The sequence below is a fragment of the Buceros rhinoceros genome, unplaced genomic scaffold (genome assembly GCF_000710305.1).
Source record: "Buceros rhinoceros silvestris isolate BGI_N320 unplaced genomic scaffold, ASM71030v1 scaffold4415, whole genome shotgun sequence".
Classification (NCBI taxonomy): Eukaryota; Metazoa; Chordata; class Aves; order Bucerotiformes; family Bucerotidae; genus Buceros; species Buceros rhinoceros.
Genome location: NW_010412141.1, coordinates 20831 through 39170, shown reverse-complemented (window position 1 = coordinate 39170; position 18340 = coordinate 20831). Strand labels below are relative to the sequence as shown.

The following is an 18340-nucleotide window of genomic DNA, read 5'->3' as shown; positions in this document are numbered from 1 at the left end:
CCCTACATGGTCATTGTTTTGCAGATTAGGCGCACAAATGACAAAGTAATGAGTGCAAGTGCATGAATATTAAAACTTTTTATTTGCGTGGGTATTTTTGCTATTTCTTGCTTAGGAAGGACCGGCTATCACTTTTAATGCAGCTACCACTCTTCGTAATTTTTGCTTATGGCAGCAAGCACAAAACACACTGGATGATGCTCACCCTTCTCATCATGATACTGCTGTTCTTATCACTAGGTACAGTATCTGAAAAAGCTGTAAATGCTCAGCTAGGTGAGACCAAATGCTTTGGTTTGTTTTTTACAACATCGTTTTTAAGCATTCCATTGATATTGTTCATGGATAATTGAAGTGAAAAAAGACTATCTTGCACTTCCCAAACCACCGATTATCAACAGACAAGCAATTACTGTGACAAAGCTATGTCAGTAGCTAACCATCTGATGAACCTTTTGATAAAGGTGATGGAAATTACTTAGACCTGAAATTATTACAAGTAAATGATGTCTTTAGCCATTGTAGATATATGTGATAGGGACAGAGTGTTGTACATAATAGAATCAGCTGAAGGATGGGGTGACAGTCAGCTCCTGATAGCACAGATGTAATTAGAACTACTAAAAGAGCTTATAAGTGGAAGACACTTAAATATTAGTATATATGCTTCCGGTACACCCATTGCCTCAGTGAAGGTTCTGATGTTCGTTCACTGAAATATGTTCTCTCTTTTGCTGTTCTTTGTCATTATGTTTTTTCCCCGCAGTGTTCAAGCTGTATATGCTCCAGCACGTCAAATTGTTTGATATTTGTCCTGAATTTGTCCTGGGTTCACAGAACATATAACAGAATTTTATGTTGTTATTTTAGCAGATGGTCCACTGCATAAGATATTCCAAGAATACTGCAATCTGCATGTTTTTCAGTAGCATTTTATGCTTGATCTACCTTCTGCATTGTAGAGAAATAACATAGTATTTGAATTTTTATTCTTTGCAAGCTAAATAAAAAGCAATCTTGTGAGCTTAGTCTGGTGAATTTAAATTACTGCTTTCCCTAGAATGCAAATTGTTTGAATGGGCTGTAAGATTAAAAATTGAGAATCAGATTTGCAATTACTCTAATATCACAACAGTGAAATACTTTAAAAATGTTCTTTTATTTGCGGTAATAATTTTAAATCATTTTTTTCTTGAAGGGAAGATATCTGCAGAGCTAGAGAGAAGTGTGATACTCTTGGTGAGTTATTCTTTTTTATCAGTATGATTTTATAACAGAAAAAATATGAGAATTTCACTGTAGGGAGAAGAATCAGTTAGGAGTAAATCAGAAAATAGATGCAAAATCTAAGTCACACAGAGAAGAAATATCAGCTTCTCAATGCCATGGCACGTACTTTGGTATTAGTGAGATAGTTGTTTTTTGTAAATTTGCTGTATATTTGAGGCATATCTTTCAACTCAGGTGCCATAGTTTTCATTTATAGAGTTACTCCTTCTACACAAAAATGCATTCTGTTAGGCTTTTATATAAAGGTTCAATTTTGCAGGTTTAGCAGAGCTAGGTACAATGTGTGACCCACTACGCAGCTGTTCTATAAGCGAAGAAAATGGATTGAGTGCCGCTTTTACTATAGCGCATGAGCTTGGACATGTGTAAGTACCTACTTCCCAGCAGGTAAACTTTTTTATTTTGTTTTGAATGTGACAAATTTCCAGTGATGGGCTCTATATTTCTAAGATGGTGTGGTGTGCTATGTCTTTTTAGAATAGTCATTATTATTGCCTCTTGCAGTGAGCCAGCTCTGCCCACCACTTAGAAGTAGAGAAATTGTGAATTTGATAACCTGGTTGATATTCTGAATTACGGGAAGCACTGGCCGTACAGCTATATTCTGTTCGTTCCGTCACATGGACTTGTTGGGATGCTGGGACAGAGATTAGATGTGCGAGATAGTCCTGTTAACTCCAACTGCATTCTAGCCCTGGTAGGAATTTAACTTTAAAAAAAGACAATTGTTAATATGACACAGAAATGTTCTTCCTTGTGTTTGATCCTTTCAGAATACAATAGAGTAACACAAAGAGAAATACTTTACACAGAAAAATAAGAGGAGATGACAGCATTTTATTTTATGAAGCATACCTCATCAGTGATGGCAGAAAGGTGCTATACTCTAGCTCCATGAGCCATGCCACAGTGTAGGTAACAACATTACAGAGCTCAGTAGCTAGCTTGATGATTTTCATGTGCCTGGAAGTTCATTTAGATACACACCATTTGTCACAGTACAAACTGAGATATGAAATGAGACAATGTGTTAGTTGCATAAGCATGATGTTGATGTGCTCTGTAGTTTGGTTTTGTAACTGAATAGTAAGAGTTAGGATGTGAATATTGGCGTAATATGTTATGGACAGTCTAATGACGGCTCGTATATTCAGGTGAGGAGATGGGTTGTTCATTTAATGTGGTATACTCCTAAAACATGGGAATTTTTCTGGTGAGCTAAAGAACTACGTAATTGTAAAATTCTTCCTGTGCCCAGCATTATATAATTATAAGTGTTTTGGAAAAGGAGAGAATTTTGTAAGGCATTTTTAGGATACATACTGCCATAATGTCAAGTAGTCATATTAAGTGAGTCCCATTTAATTTTAAGGCATTTTCAAACTCAAAACTCAAGCATTCACTGCTACAGCAAAGCGAGTTTCAATTAATTATTGCTGAATTTGTTTTGGAGTTTGTTTGTTTTGGTTTTTAGATTTAATGTTCCTCATGATGACAGTTTTAAATGTAAAGAAGCTGGAATTAAACATCAATACCATGTGATGGCTCCAACTTTAAATTACCATACAAGTCCATGGACCTGGTCAAAATGCAGTCAAAAATATATCACTGAATTTCTGGAGTAAGTATCAATATAATGCTATGGTTTGGGTTTTGGGGGTGAGGGGTTTTGGTTTGTTTTTTGTTTTTCCAATTTCATGTCTTTCTGAGAAATATTTTAAAAGTATTCCTTTAATGCTGATTTTGTATTGTTCTTAGGTTTAACCACTACCTTGTAGGTCTTCAGTCTTCTACAAAAATGTATTTATTTAAATCTTTGGATAATTCATGGCTTTGTTAAAGTTGCACTCTACATGTAAAACTAAGAAGACTTTTTTTAAAAAATATAGTGGCATTGGTTATTGAAAATATCTTTAGTATGATTTTAGTAGGTCAGAATAGATACACTTTCAGAAGTTTTTATTTAAAAAATAAGTGGTAGGTATAATTTAGACAGTACCATCTTTTTTTTCCTGTTAATAATGTAAAAATGAAAAATGACAGCCAGAAAACAAAAGAACTTTTAGGCTTTGTTTGGTGGTTCTAGTGCCAAATCCAATAAAAGAAAATCTAGTGACCTGGTTTATTAGTGTTAATTGAAGTCACTATATAGGCTGGTAGGCATGCAAACCTATAACTCCACTGAGATGTGTATGTGTGTTGTGTGAGTAGGGTCCGAAAGAATTATGAAAAATTTATTCACATTTTTTCCTATTTTTACGACAGTACTGGTTATGGTGAATGTCTCCTAGACAAACCTAGTGGAAGAATATATGATCTTTCTTCTCAGCTGCCTGGGTCAATGTATGATGTCAACAAGCAGTGTGAACTTATGTTTGGTCTTGGGTCACAAGTGTGCCCATATCTGGTGAGTGAACAACACAAAAAATCATGCTTGATCTAAGCTAAAAAGCTATTGAAAGGTAGATTTAGAAAAGAAATCTTAAAAGGTAGGTTTAGAAAAGAAATCTCAGGACTTCTGGTTTTGAAAGAAGTTTATCCTGAAATATGTCAAAATTCAGGTTCTATTCTGGGGAAGGGGGAAGAGTTCAGTGGAGAGCACTGCAGCTCCATATGCTAGAAATATAGAGAATTAAAAAGTAGGATGCACTCTTTGTGATTTTCACATTTGTTAATGTATTTATAATTCCTTGGAAAGATCTAAAGTTGCATAGATTAAGGCTTCCTGCAGCTACTGAAAGGGAAGTATTTCAACAGTTCCTACAAATGTTTTCACATGACGGCTCCTGTCTTACATTAACAGCTTCAGAAGCTTTAACTGCTTCTATTAGGGCTTTTTAAAAATCTTTAACTTGAAAGTTAATATATTAATTCAAATATTTGTGCTAAATATTCAGTTCAAGTGTAGATTCCCTCTACTTTGTCAAAGAGGCAAAAAATGTTTTCATGCCTATTAGAGTTTACGTTTTTTATACTTAACCAAAAATTCCTTTAAAGCAAAATGGGGATCTGGAAAGAAAACTTAAGTTTCAATACTGAATCTACTCAAGTTCTGTCTTGAAAAATTAATGTGGTCAGTACAATATAGAATACAAATATAACATTGTGACTTCATTCCTTACAGTCACGATGTCGCATAGAGTTAGGTTTTATACTAACTGGCCAAATACCTCTACTAGTACTGCTTGGCTTATTGGAGCTGTTTAAAGGAGAGAATTTAAGATCAGATTTGGACTGAATTAAGTGGAGCTTCTGGTGACATAAAATATTGTTCAGGAGGAGTTAGTCTTTATGGGAATATTAAAATAAAGAGGGATTCAAAGACCTGAAGATGTGAAGTGAAGACTGCTTTATAAATTTTGTAATCAATCCATAAAGGTTATTTGCCTGTAAAGAGTCTTTAAACAATTTGCAAAGGACACTTCTTAATTTTCAAGTCAGTGTTTTTTTAAGAATAATTCCAGTTAGAGCCATTTTCTGGAGATTATACACAAATGTGCTGCATAGTGTCAACTGTATGCTCTTACATACTCTTAAATTAAATTCTCTACTGAATTAGTCAATGGAATTATCTATTACTTCTAATGGCATTGGTTTCAAATATTTTACATTCCTGCCTGACCTTAAGCAAAATCCATTTTGTTCTTGTGGGGTTTTATCCATGACAAATGGTAGTACTAACAGCAAACACTAAGCCTATGTAGTACAAGCAAATAATGCAAATATCCCAGCTAATGTCTAAAATGGTGTTCCAGGTACAACAAAAATCTTGTTTTATTTTCAGAAACAATGCAAACGCTTATGGTGCACAAGCACAGAAGGTGTTCACAAGGGTTGTCGTACTCAGCACATGCCTTTGGCTGATGGAACAGTTTGTGGTGTAGGAATGGTAAGCCTTCATGTGTTTCTTGATACTTGCATGTGGCAAAATTGTTGATGTGAGTAAGGAAGATCAGTGCTTGCTGTGTCATAATATGGTGCCTGTAACGTACTGATTGCATGAACAGTATCTACCCTACATTACCTGTGGTTATTCTTAGTCTTGTAATGTTGTGATGTAAATAACATAGGTTGTCTGTTTGGAATAATTATACAAGTTTACAGGTGCCATGTTGGTTAAAAATGGGTGGAAGACCTCTGCGTAAGGTGGCAATCTTTCCTGCTGTTTGAAAAGTTCAGATCATTCATAACAAGTTGGGATTTTTTCCTCCTCAGTAGCGCTCCAAAGTTGAGTTACCTGGAAACAAGACATCCCAAACGCATGTTTCCCCCAGTCTGTTGAGGCTGTTTCACTGAACCAGATTGAATTAAGTACGAGTGACTTAGAAGAATACATTCTTTATGGAAAGAGGGATTCTTTGCATTAGAATCCTGATTTTGGTGGATAGTTGCACATTTTATCTGTTAGAGACAAAATATGAGAGCATGTATCAGTACCTCTTCACCTACTCCAGCTGAAGTGCACGCAGGACTCGCATTCATATACCATCTTCCCTATTGTAACATAATTCAGGATACTTGGATCTGTTCAGTAATAAAAGCTAGGAGCTCTCTTCTCACTTACACTCGAATGCATAGGCCTGCCTGGCTGTATGACTGAATGTTTTGGCATATAAAAAAAGAAGATAGATAAGCAGGATTTCCCATACCTGGCTCAGTTGATTTGCTTGGTAAAAAGTGTTTGGGTGATGAGAGTGCAGGTCTCTACTACTTGATCCAGCAGGCTGTTTTTGAATGCAGATCTTGATCTGTATCCTCCAACAATATAACCTTTTCTGGGCTGTCCATAAGGGTCATGAACATCTAATTAACAGATATGATCAAGGCACTTACAGAACCTTGATAGAAGTAGTAATGGAGGCTAGTTGAATCTGGAGTTGTCAGTGAAGATTTGATGAGTTTAGTTTTTTGTGGTTTGGGAAGGGAACAGAAATTAGGTGCTTGAGTTCTTTGCTGATCTAGTTTTTGGCTTTTTCATGTCTCAGTTCACCACCAGCAAATAAAATTATTTTCTTTCCTGTCAGGGGATTGTGAGAATAATTATTTCAAAGATTTTTTTTTTAACATGCTCAGATATGACAGTGACTAACTTAAATGTGGCTGGTTTATTATGTTGAGCTGCTTTTAATAGTAGAGTGCTTTGGCAGTTTCAAGGCCTGTGGGAGCTTTTTATCTTTCGATAGTTTTATAGGTTCAAAGATTATTGAAAAATATCTAGTCTGATTTCTATCTATAATAGGCTGCTACATTTTACTCAGTTATTACTAAATTTCCCCCAGTAGCTTTTAATTTTTACAGAACTTTTTTCCTGTATTTGGTAAGACAGTAATAGTGAGGAATTTGAAAACACTGTCTTGATGGATAACAGTTTAGTGGTTAAACTGTCTCAAACAGTTTCTTTCTCTCTTGCAAGATTAGGAAAAGTTATTTGAAGGTTGCAGTGGAAGCTTTGCTTGATTAAAGCCTATGCATGCAGCTGGTGTTATGTTTAACCCATTTTTCAGTCAGTCACTGATCAGAAAGGAAGTTCATCTTTTATATAAACTTCATGTGTAATCTGTAGTTCAATTGACTTGACTCTAATTTGCCAACATCAGAGGACTTCTTTTATGTAAGAACACAAAAACCTCTTTTATGCAATTACTGCAGTGAAACCAGTTTTCTTTAGAAAGTGAAGAGCTAATTACAGTCATTACCTCTGAAAGATGTAAGAACGAACAGCAATTAATCTGATAAATTGTCATCTGTTCCTGACTAAGGGACAGCTCCTTTCAAGCTCAGTCAGCAAGTTTCTGTTGATGTTAACGGGAATAAGACATGGTAACTAGTAATTGTAATTAATATTTGCTGGCAAGCTAAATAAATTTGTATTTGGCATTTGCAGCACTACTGCCGTGATGAATGCAGAAAAGATAATTTAAGTAATTTGTAAATTTTAGTATCAGTTTTAAGCCTGGATTTGACATGTGAGTTTATTTTCACAGCAATCTTTAGGTTTTATTCAGGTTGTGCATCTGATTAGTGCATCTTGCTCTACGGACTGCTCTAACAGTCCTTGTATCTTTTCTTCCCCCCAAATTCAAGAAGATATAAAACTAATAATATCAAAGACTCTCAAGAAATAAGCAAACAGCTTTTCCTGAGTGCCTGCACTTCCTAATGGAATATCTTTTTGCCATATACAATCTATCAGCATGCACACATTTTGAAAGAGAATTGTTTTGTGTGTCTCATGGTGCACACCTGTAGAGCTTCTTAATATATTTAATATTAGCAGCAGGTACACGTAGCATTTTCTTAAAACGTTAAAGGGAGAATGCAGCCTAACATTTCGGTGTCTTACAGAGAATAAAGAAAATATTTTCTTAGGAATTTGAACATTTCATGTAGTAATTCTACAGAGTTAATGTTATTAATTATCTAGAATTAATATTACTAAAGTAAAAAGCTTTCACTTTTACTTCAGTTTGCTGTCTAGTCAAATTTCTTTGAGCTGATCAAACTGTACTTTGTTCATCCTAGAGTTACCTGCCAAAATGAATTGTATCTGCTTATTGGATTTCTGCTAAGCATCTGAAAATTTCTCTTCACCTCCTCTTTTTATACGCTCAGAATGCTTAGGTCTGATAGTAGCATGTAAGTAACAATTCTGCTGTGTCTGAGAACAGCCTTTCCCTGAAGCGGAGGATGCAGCCTTTAAATACTTAGGCCTAATGGGTATTTCAGGGATAAAATGATAGTAAATATATCTAGTCATGCCATATGTAAACATTTACTAGTTTTGCAGTGGTGAATTTCTACACACCATAGAACCATGGTAGTCATTGCTTAAAGGTGTTTATGGTGTTCTTTTGTGAGAGATATTATTAAATAAAAAGCTATAGATTCCTGAATTGTCTTCCTAAATATCTTGTGGTTATGTCATAATTGTAAAGTGTTTATTAAAACGTTATTTTTGTTGTGTAATGAGGCACAGTGGGATGAAAAATACTAAATGAATAGTGCTTTTTCATGTCTTGTCTCTAATCAAAGCTACTGTGAGCATCTTCAGAATTAAGAACTGTGCTGTATGATTAGTTGGGGGTAGCATGCTCACTGGGTGTCACAATGAATTTCCTATATACGGTTGTAATTTTTGTTGTGATGGTATAAAGTATAAGTACACGTTAAGCATAATAAATCACAGTAAGAATAACACATATGCTGCATTGAGGAACAAGATATCAGAGGAGTCCCCTATCTGTTGCAAGGTGTATGAGAGGTATTTTTCCGTTAGGACAAACTTGAATGTTTTAATTGGCCTGATTTCCTTCTCTTAACCATTATAATACTTATTGCCATCACATTAAAGGTAGGAACTAATTTGATTGATGAACAACTTAGAGCTTTTAGCTCTGCTTCTGCTTAGGTTTTCTTGTTGCATTCTAGTCAGAAATGTCTTTGTGTTTTGAAATTTCTGCAGACCAGTGGCTCTCGGTATTATCTATTTGAATCATGTTTTCAATTGTTTTCTTTCACTATCCATTTATTTTATTTTGAGCGAGACTATTCTATTCAAGGGTCTCTGTAGTGAGGAATTTTCTTGCATTTATACTCTGGTTTAATACAAAAGATTTCTCCTCACCTTAGACATATGAAGTTTGGGGATTTTTTTTTTTTTCCCCCCTTTCTGAAATTCCGAAGTGAGTTTGGAGAGTGATTCAGGTTTTGTCTTGTTGAATGTCTTTGTTCAGGTTTAAAAAGAAACCAAAAACTAAAGCAAAATGCAAACTAATGTTAGTAGGTAGAATCCCTAGATTCACTGAATTTGTTTGTAATTATAAATCTAAAGGGTACCAGTTTTCACAGTGTGGTTGATGTCATTCACAGAAAATGCTTAATCCCATTTTATGGAGGACCTAATTAAAAGGAGTAGGAAGTTAGTAGTATTGTGGAAAAGAATTATCTACACTATTATGTTTAACCAAATTGGTTACAAACCAACTGATGCACAAACTGTCCTTACACATATTCCTCTCCAGCTTACACCTGACTCAGAATCATGGTTTCTGTATAAGGAAGTGATGCATTGTTTAGCAGTGTCATTCACATGATTTTCCAGTAATAACTCATTTGTTGGAGTTGGTGATGTCTATCTGAGCAAAAAAAAAAATCTCCAAAGAGAACATCTGTCTTCTAGGACTAGCATTCTCAGAACAAGTCTTTTTTTCTATGAAAATAACAGCGAAAGTACCCAATAAAGTGTCTTTCTTAAGAATTATTTTTTGAGACACTCAAAAGGTGCACTCTGATCCTTTCTGAATTTCTGAGCAGTATGCAAATATGCCCATATTCCTTTGATTTCTTGGACTTGGGAGAGGTAGGGAGGTAGCTATACGTATTCTGACCCAAACTTTTCCATATCGTGGAACTGTCCTGGTGTTCTGCATAATGGCAGTTTACTACTTAAACAGCGTTTTTGAGACTCCTCTGACATTTGGTTTTTTTCAGTATTTAACAGCAAGGAGTCCGCACGATACAAATAAGTTTGATTGGAGAGCATATGCCTTTGTGTGTTTGACAGAAACGTTTATTACTTCTACTCACTGTAGATATATATTGTATATTGTGCTCATGACTCTATCTAGAATAACTACTGAGTGAATTAAGATAGTCACACAAGAAGAGGGATACAGGGACAATTGATCCATAACAAAAATTGCTTTGAACAGTAAGAAGTATCAGTTTCTGATTCTGATGTGTTGCTAACTTCTTGTCATTTACTACCCATATTTCTTTTAAAAGTAATTGAATTGGTTCAATGTGATGCATCAGGAAAGAATTAATTCATTATATGTGTGTATATATATGTAAAATAAGTGTAAAAACTATGGATGGATTTTTACAAAGTTTGGTGATAGTGGGATATGTTAACCATCTGGGAAGCAGAGGATCTTTGGAACTGTAAAAACAGAGTAAATTATATTTAGGAGCTCAAAACAAGATTTTTTTTTTTTTGGTCATAATCTGGGATTTTTGTGAAATACCTTTCTAATGAGATGTGATTTCTGAATATTTAAAAGCTTTCTGTGGGAATATTTCAGGGGAGAAATAAAGCATATAGAATTTTTGCAAGAAAAAATATTTTGAAAAAATTATTAGAATATTGTGAGTTTTGTAGATAATGTAATCTGAATAATGAATGCAGGCTTGTCTGAGAATCCATGCTACAGAGGTAGAGACCTGGGATACCGTAACTTCAGTCAGACAATTCTCCAAGCTCTGTTTCTTCTGTCTTGTATACTCATTTTCCTAACAGCTCTATTTTTCTGGTTACTACATACTCTAGGCCCCACTTCTCATCTTGGTTCTTTGATCAAAGTGCTTTCTTGATTATGTGTATTACAGGAAGCAGGCACAGCTCTAATGTGCAGCAAAATGTTTCCTTACATCCACTTGCAGGAGACAAGGCAGAGAGGTGTTCAGCCATACATTCATTCAAGGGAATGAATGGGAACACCCCATAGAAATAAACACAGCCAGAAACAACAGCTCTTGAGATCTGTGAACTTGGCGTTCATCTGAGTGGGTATTCTTACCTGGTTATGTGCTGAATCTGTGTAACTGCTAATATTCTTGCTGCTTTCTCAGCTCTGTGTGTGTGGAATCTCTCTGTGTGATTGGAATCTGATTGGAGACAGTTTATGCTCAGCCACAGGCCAGATGCCTTATAGCGAACTGGTCTTGCACTGCAGTGTTGTGTGGGATGTTTCTATGTTCTGTGGCACCAGCTACACCCCATTTTACTTCCCTGCGTTCAGTCCCCTACAGCTCTTTCTTCTTGTGCTATTCACTGGCTCATAGTCATTCTCAGAGCCCTGTCTGGATATCAGGAGTGAGAAATTGAGTTTCATAAGATAGAAAGACATCAGAATAATAAAACTGGGTATTTGGAAGGCAAAATGCAGACCAAGTCCACTTCTGCAATGCTTTGTCCTTTTCATTTTCTCCTCTTGTATTTAGTCTTCAGTCATCTTTCCTTTTAGAAGCACCAGCAGGTACCAGCATCTGTGGAAACATGCTGGTGTCTTGAAATAGAGGCATATTTTTTTCCTGAGCCTCCTTTTCTGCAAGGCCAAATGGGGTTCCAGTGCATGAAACTATGACCTTATACATTGGATATCAGTGTTTCTGTTTTTTTTCCCCAAGGTCTTTGAAAACCTTGTGTATCTCTTGAATTAGCTTGGAAAATTAGCTTGGAAAATACAGGCTGTAGGAGTGAACTTGGAGTTCTTTTCCTGCTGTAAAGTACTTGATTTCAGAAGAGCTCTAGTTCTGTTCTGCATGCATCTGTCATTCTCCTTGATTCAGTCAAAATTGAGCATAGCCTGGCAATTAATGCTTTAATTTTTTACTTAATTGCTTTCCTGGAAATTTAGCAAGTTCAATAAGCTATGAGGTAAATTGAAAGTACCTGAAATGACTTCATCAAATCGTAGTTTAATTCATAGACAAGGGTCAAACTGCTTATTATAAGGTCATTAATAAATAGAAATCTGGGTATCTGTAGGTTCTTTGTTCCTAAGTTTGAACAATTATCCCTCCCTCATCTCTGAAGATATAATGTGGATATGGGTCGGAATTTCTGCCTTTTTGTCAGAAAACCAACTGTTGACCTTGGCTAGAGCAGAGATGCCCCTTGCCGCCATCAGTGTGTTTGGAATTACAAGTGATACCCGCTTTACATGATGCATACATCATATTTGTTGTAAAGAATGTAGGATAAAAATGTTAGTGATCATATTAATATTTATATATTTAGTTACGGAAGTTCTGTATATTACAGTATTGTCAGTGAGGCAGGCACAGATTCAAGCAGGCACAGAGGAGCATCTGGAGTGTGTCTGGTGCTGAAGTTTTCTACTGTGACTTCATCCTGTTGCTTCTGTAGGAATGCAGCAGAATAATAGCTGAGACAAGTTTTTTTGAAAAAGCCATTAAAAACCCAGATGTGAACATGTGCTTTGCATTTTTATGGATCAAAATAATGCTGTTGTGGGTATAAAATTCAGTTTTACAACTGTCTTTTTTTTTTTAAATCTCCTTTCAAGTTACTGTAGGGTTTTTTGGTGTGGATAGAAGAAGAACCTAAACTCTAAGTCACTCACCCATATTTGGATGCAATATTCATTTTGTGAAGGGGGATTTGGAATCTTCAGCCTATAGTAGTAAAAAATTATTTCCTAAGATACTATTGACTTTGGAAAAGCAAGTTCTTCATGTTTCCTCATGTTTACCTTATTGCTGCATCATGTAAAAGGCTATCTCTTACTGCTAGGTACTAGAAGGCTTAGGTACAAAGGTACCCTAAGACCATTTTGAAAAAAAAAACCAAACCTGTAACAGTAAACACAGCATTGAGGAAACATATGCAGTGAAATAACAGTCTTTTTGGTGTTAAGTTAAAGCATTAGTCTTAGCATCAAACAAGTCATCATCTGGCCAATTTGCTGGATCATTTAAATGGTTGTATGACAAGTTAGGTCTAGCTTTTGTTCTGTATTTGCTTTGGGCTTGAAAGCCATCTTGAATGGTCATATTCAAGGTATGGCCCATGCGCAAGAGTTGATGTGGCGAAGAACTGGATTAGGAACTCGGGTAGATCTCAGAAAGGAGAATCAGATTCTGTGACCGATTCCTATCTTGAAAGCAAAATGATAGTTAGCATTTGAGCTGATGATCAATATAATAAAAGCATATACTAATGAGGAAAAAATTACTTCTAGGAATTATTTTATACAGTGATAATATCCCTGAACAATGTGTTTTGTGTGTGTCATTTAGGTATATTCAGAAAGATCGCACCCATCATTTCTGTGTATTCAGCAAAATTTATGTTAATTGTTCCTACAGTAAATTTGTAACAACATCATGACTCTTGAGAAATCTTGTTACTTGTAAATTAGTTTTAAAAAGGGGTGAAATCCTTGAATTATTCCATCTTCTGTATCAGAGGTTCTTAAATTGTTTTATGTGCTAGAGACTTTAGTTACCTTCTAGGCTTTAAGGTAATTCAAAGCTCTTTTGTGCCAGAGAGAGGCAAAGCCTAAGCTTCAGAAATAACAAGCAGTTGAGTTCGTATAATCTGCTCTGAGTCTAGTGACTGGTTCAAGTATGTACTGCAGGGAAAAACAGGGTAATGCGCTCCCTGTGAACGAGGCCGGGAGAATCCCTCCTGACAACAAACCTAATGAGCAGTCTAATGTTGAGTCTGCAAACAGTCATCTAAATAAATCATTCTCTGTATTGTGAATGAGCTCTGACCCTGTGTAGTCCATCCTACCCAATGTCTTGTCTCCAGATGTCGGCAGTCTTAGATGCTCCAGAGAGCGTTTGAACTAAAGGACAAAGTTGAGGGCACGTTAGCCACATAGAAATCAGTGGGACACATGCTGCCGACATTATAGTATCATGTAAATATTATGTTTTAGTCTGTAAACTATTCCACTCTGTGTGTGAGCAAATGGACCACTCAGGATTTTCTAAAGTGTACGAGTGTATTAGAATTCCAACTGCTGTAAGTCATCAATAGGATTAGTGCTGGTAATTCCTGCAGGTTCTTTTGAAAATTCACACATGCATCATTCATAAGATTCTCATTTAGACTTTTTAGTCATGTACTTTTTGAGTATCCACTGAAGTGGATAAATACTTGCAGAGTCAAGGACTTGGTGAATGTTTATAAGCAAAAAATTGATCATTTGATTCATCTGAAAAAAAAAGCTAGTAATTACAACTTTCTATAAATAATAACAGTTTACAGATATAGTGTGGTCGAGTCTCATAACGGTCATGACCACAACAATAGTCTTGCAATCTTTGACTCATTAATGTAAATCTCAGCAGATGAAAGAAAAATTTACATAAAGGTGCAATTTTTATGTATGTATTTTTTGGACATGAGTAGTTCTTCAGCAAGAATAAAATCTGAAGTAACATAGCGGACATCACAATGTACTATCTTGATCTAAGAATTATTATTTCTTTAACTATTAATTCAGTTTTAATGGTAATAGTAAATATAAAATTACCATAAAATATAAACAATTATATTTTAAATCTGTTGTTGCAGATGTGAAGGATTGAGTTTAAGCATGAATCTATAGCATCATCTTGCTTTAGCGTAAACAAGGTCTTGAATTCTTGTTTGCTTTTCCCAAACAATCCCACTAGATGTTAAGCTTTTGGGATGCTAAAAACACCCTGCATTTCTTGCTGATCATACTTTTTCACTTTTTGAATGAGCATGGCTTTCCAAATTAAGCATGAATGAAAGATTACTGTAAATCTATTTTTGAGGTTTGTCTATGAAAACATACTGGGAATTCAAGATCAGGATTTTGGGATTCTTGTATAGGCATTTGAATAAAGTGACAAGACCTAAAGATATATTCAGTGTCCAGTAGTTTTCAGAGAGAGCAAAGAACTCTAGACAGCATCTTTGAAAATATGGGAAAATACTGCGTAAGATAACTTAAAGGAACTTGAACACTTCAGAAAATGTGTAGACCCAGATTAAGAGCAGTGAGCTATTAACTTTTCTTCTTTCTGTACCTAAAATATGCAGTAACCTCTGGCTTGACTGACAGATTTTATTTTGTTTGTCAACTGTGCAGCACTGCCGCCATGGAATTTGTGTGAGCAGAGAAATGGAGATGCGTCCTGTAGATGGAGAATGGGGACCATGGGGACCTTATAGCTCATGTTCAAGAACTTGTGGAGGTGGAATCAAGAGCACCACCAGGCTGTGTAATAGACCAGAGTATGTTTTTCATTACGTTTTATGTTCGTGTGTGATGAAAGTATTGCACATAACGGATTGGTTCAAAACAAAACAAAGATATTGGGGGTTGCACAAATTAGTTCAAAGCACCAATAAAAAAGTGCTTGTTTCAGCCATGTTTGAAAACAGAGAGAAGTGTACAGACTCTAAGCAGAGAACTTTGAGATTACTCTTCTCTCTCAACTGTATTATTCATATTTATAGATATTTCTAAAGACTTATTTTGGCAGGGTCTTTCTCTAACTTTACACTAAATGCATAGGGTTTATTTAAACACTGAGATGCTTTCTTTGGAGTAAAAGCTGCGAAAAGTAATAGATGTATTCCCTGGCAATCTTTGGTGAAACACTTGATTTGCTTTGATTTCAGGCTTTCACAACATCACCATCAGTGATGTCCACAAGGAACACTGGTTACAACAGAGTCATTTACAACTTACCTTTATAATGGGAAACTTCCATTGACTGAATTCAATGTGTGTTTCATTCTCTGTAATAAAAGTCAATGTGAACTTTACCCTTCCCTTCTTCACTTGCAGAACCATAGCTGCAGCCTGGGTTGTTTCAGGATTTTTCTAGGAAGTCACGTCTGTCTTGATATTATTGGTGGGATAAATGAACCACAGTCAAATGACCCCAGGTTTATTTTCTCCTGAGTAAGAGGCAGTAGACTAGATTCCCGTCAGATATGCCTCTGTCAGTTTGTAGTAACTCGTAATATCAAGTTGCCATTGATTTATTCTTTTTGTCCTCCCCAAGAACCTACTTAATATGGAATTATTGTGTGTCAGGGTCTATAAATTAGGAAATGTGTCTTAGAATTTACAGCAAATGGGGTGTTCTCCACAGTTTTCCCTTTTTAGTTCTTCTGATCCTCAAACTGAAACTGATATTAGGACTACAGAAAAGAGTGTGTCAGCTTCTAACTCTGTCATCTTTGTCACTGTGTAGAATAATAACTTGAAATTACTGAGAGGTGCTGCTTCTGTAAAAATAAGGCTGTAATCTCATCTAAATTGATAAAAGCATTGAAGTTAATCATGCTTTTTCTCAGGCAAAATAATTACGACTGCAAGAGAAATAAAAATGTAATAGACATTAATAAACATCACCAGCTTGATTACCACCTACCTCAGTGGTGTTACTTTACATGGACTTTTTATTTTCTTCACTTGGGTATAAATGTATTTACAGTGCCACATGCACTCTTACCTTCATTGCAAAGTCAGTAAGAGGTGGCAGAATGCTGTGTGAGATCTTCCCCTTTAAATCAGTGGCTCAAGGCACTTTTCATGGCAAACAGCAATTTCAGAAACTGAGTGTGTTTTACATTTACCTATTTTCCTTAGACCAAGAAATGGAGGAAAGTACTGTGTTGGCCGCAGGATGAAATTTCGATCATGTAATACTGATTCTTGTCCAAAAGGCAAAAACGATTTCCGGGAGCAACAGTGCTCTGAATTTGATGGCAAACACTTTAATATCAATGGTCTTACATCTGCTGTTCGCTGGGTTCCAAAATACAGTGGTAGTAAGTAATTATAATTTTTTTCAATTAATGAAATAAAAATGTTTCTTTAATTAAAATTTTAAAACAGACAAGAAACCTGTTGGATTTTCTTTCCAGTTTCTATGAAAGATCGCTGTAAACTTTTTTGCCGAGTTTCTGGAACAACTTCCTACTATCAGCTGAAGGACAGAGTTGCTGATGGTACTCCCTGTGGAGCAGAAACCAATGACCTTTGTGTTCAAGGCTTATGCAGGGTATTTAAATCTAAACTTATTAATTATTAAAATAAATTTTATCAGATGGTAGAGTTGATATTAAATATTAATCCAAATAACTATTACTTGAAAATATGTAAAGCAAGATGTTTTGGATTTGCTTAAATTAATTTTAATCCCTACCAAATTAAAGATCTGGAAATGAAGGCAATGAAATGAAGAACATGCAGTTGAATCTGAAGACCCATTAAGTCTCATTTGTGAGAGTGCTAATGTTGTCCAAGTGAGTAGAGAGAAACTGATCCAAAATTGGCATAAAGGGAAGAAAGAGGCATGTTGTGTGTTTATTGCTGTTGTATTTCTGCTATCGAAGTGAGAAATTAGAAAACCCAAGGTTGGATAGATTACGTATTTATTTTACAAGACTTTGCTGGAGAAAGCAAGGTGGTGTGTTTATAACAGCTCAAGGCTTTTTTTTTTAAGCCTGGGTTGTTTTGCTAGTTGCAGTAAAACTGAGGAAATTCAGGATGAGGAAAAAAGTAGCCTTTTTTTATACCGTTGAATCAAGAGGAAAGCAAAAATGCCAGACAATTTTCTTGTTTATCATAATTTTTTAAAAACAGGAAGTTTAAGTGAAGATGCCTAAACAAAACCTCTGCTTGTGCGAGTTTAACCAGCATAATCTACATGTATTCCTTTGCTTCTTTTGCAGTAATACTTTAAAAGGCTTGATGACTGTATAAGCACAACATACTGCTTTTAGGATCCAAGACTTTTAAACATAAATATAACTTAATTTATACAATACATTGATTATTTTATACACAATCTTTATGTACTGTTATGTATTCTTGCACACTTCTTGACGTATTAACTGTATTTAGATTGTACGTTCTTAGTACAACAGCACTATTGTGTTTTGCCCTTATATCACAGCACCCAAAAATGGGGAAGGCTTTTCATGAATTGCCAAGGAAGACCTGACACATACCTTGAATAAGATTATTCTGGGGGAGCAGGAAGCTTGCATTGTTTGTTTTTCATTGTCTTCCATTGGGCTGAGTGATGCAGAGCTATCATATTTTTTTGTAGCAAGCAGGCTGTGATCACGTTTTGAATTCCAAGGCAAGGAGAGACAAATGTGGAATCTGTGGTGGTGATAATTCTTCATGTAAGACTCTTGCAGGTACTTTCAACAGTGCTCGTTATGGTATGTTTGGTTTTTTAAAATTTTAATGCACATTTCTGTGTGGCTTAGACATTATGTTTTACATTTGAGGAAGTGGAATTTCAGCGTATGTTCTTTAGGGCCTCTGTCAAAAAAAACCACCTCTGATTTTCAGTCACATGTGCCCTCTCAAGGATGCAGAGGCAAATGCTGACCCATTCAAGGAGGAAAAAATAGAGTCAATCTGCTCTAAGGTCAAAACCAAAGACATGGTTAAAAGATGTAAGGGTGAAAGTACTTTGAAAGGAAGAATGCTGCCTGCTTCACAGTTGGCAT

At 35.6% G+C, this 18340-nt stretch overlaps 1 protein-coding gene across 1 annotated transcript in view; it reads left to right on the top strand.

Annotated features, from left to right (window-relative positions):
* Positions 1-18340, top strand: part of LOC104493550 (A disintegrin and metalloproteinase with thrombospondin motifs 20-like) — a gene marked incomplete at both ends in the record, with an annotated part of 42512 nt that overhangs the window by 8863 nt on the left and 15309 nt on the right. Inside the window, 10 exons of the mRNA XM_010136260.1 lie at positions 116-240; positions 1199-1239; positions 1550-1655; positions 2765-2911; positions 3556-3697; positions 5075-5179; positions 14946-15091; positions 16461-16642; positions 16739-16875; positions 17929-18046. Of these exons, the coding sequence (XP_010134562.1) occupies positions 116-240; positions 1199-1239; positions 1550-1655; positions 2765-2911; positions 3556-3697; positions 5075-5179; positions 14946-15091; positions 16461-16642; positions 16739-16875; positions 17929-18046 (1249 nt within the window). The remainder of the gene's footprint in view (positions 1-115; positions 241-1198; positions 1240-1549; positions 1656-2764; positions 2912-3555; positions 3698-5074; positions 5180-14945; positions 15092-16460; positions 16643-16738; positions 16876-17928; positions 18047-18340) is intronic.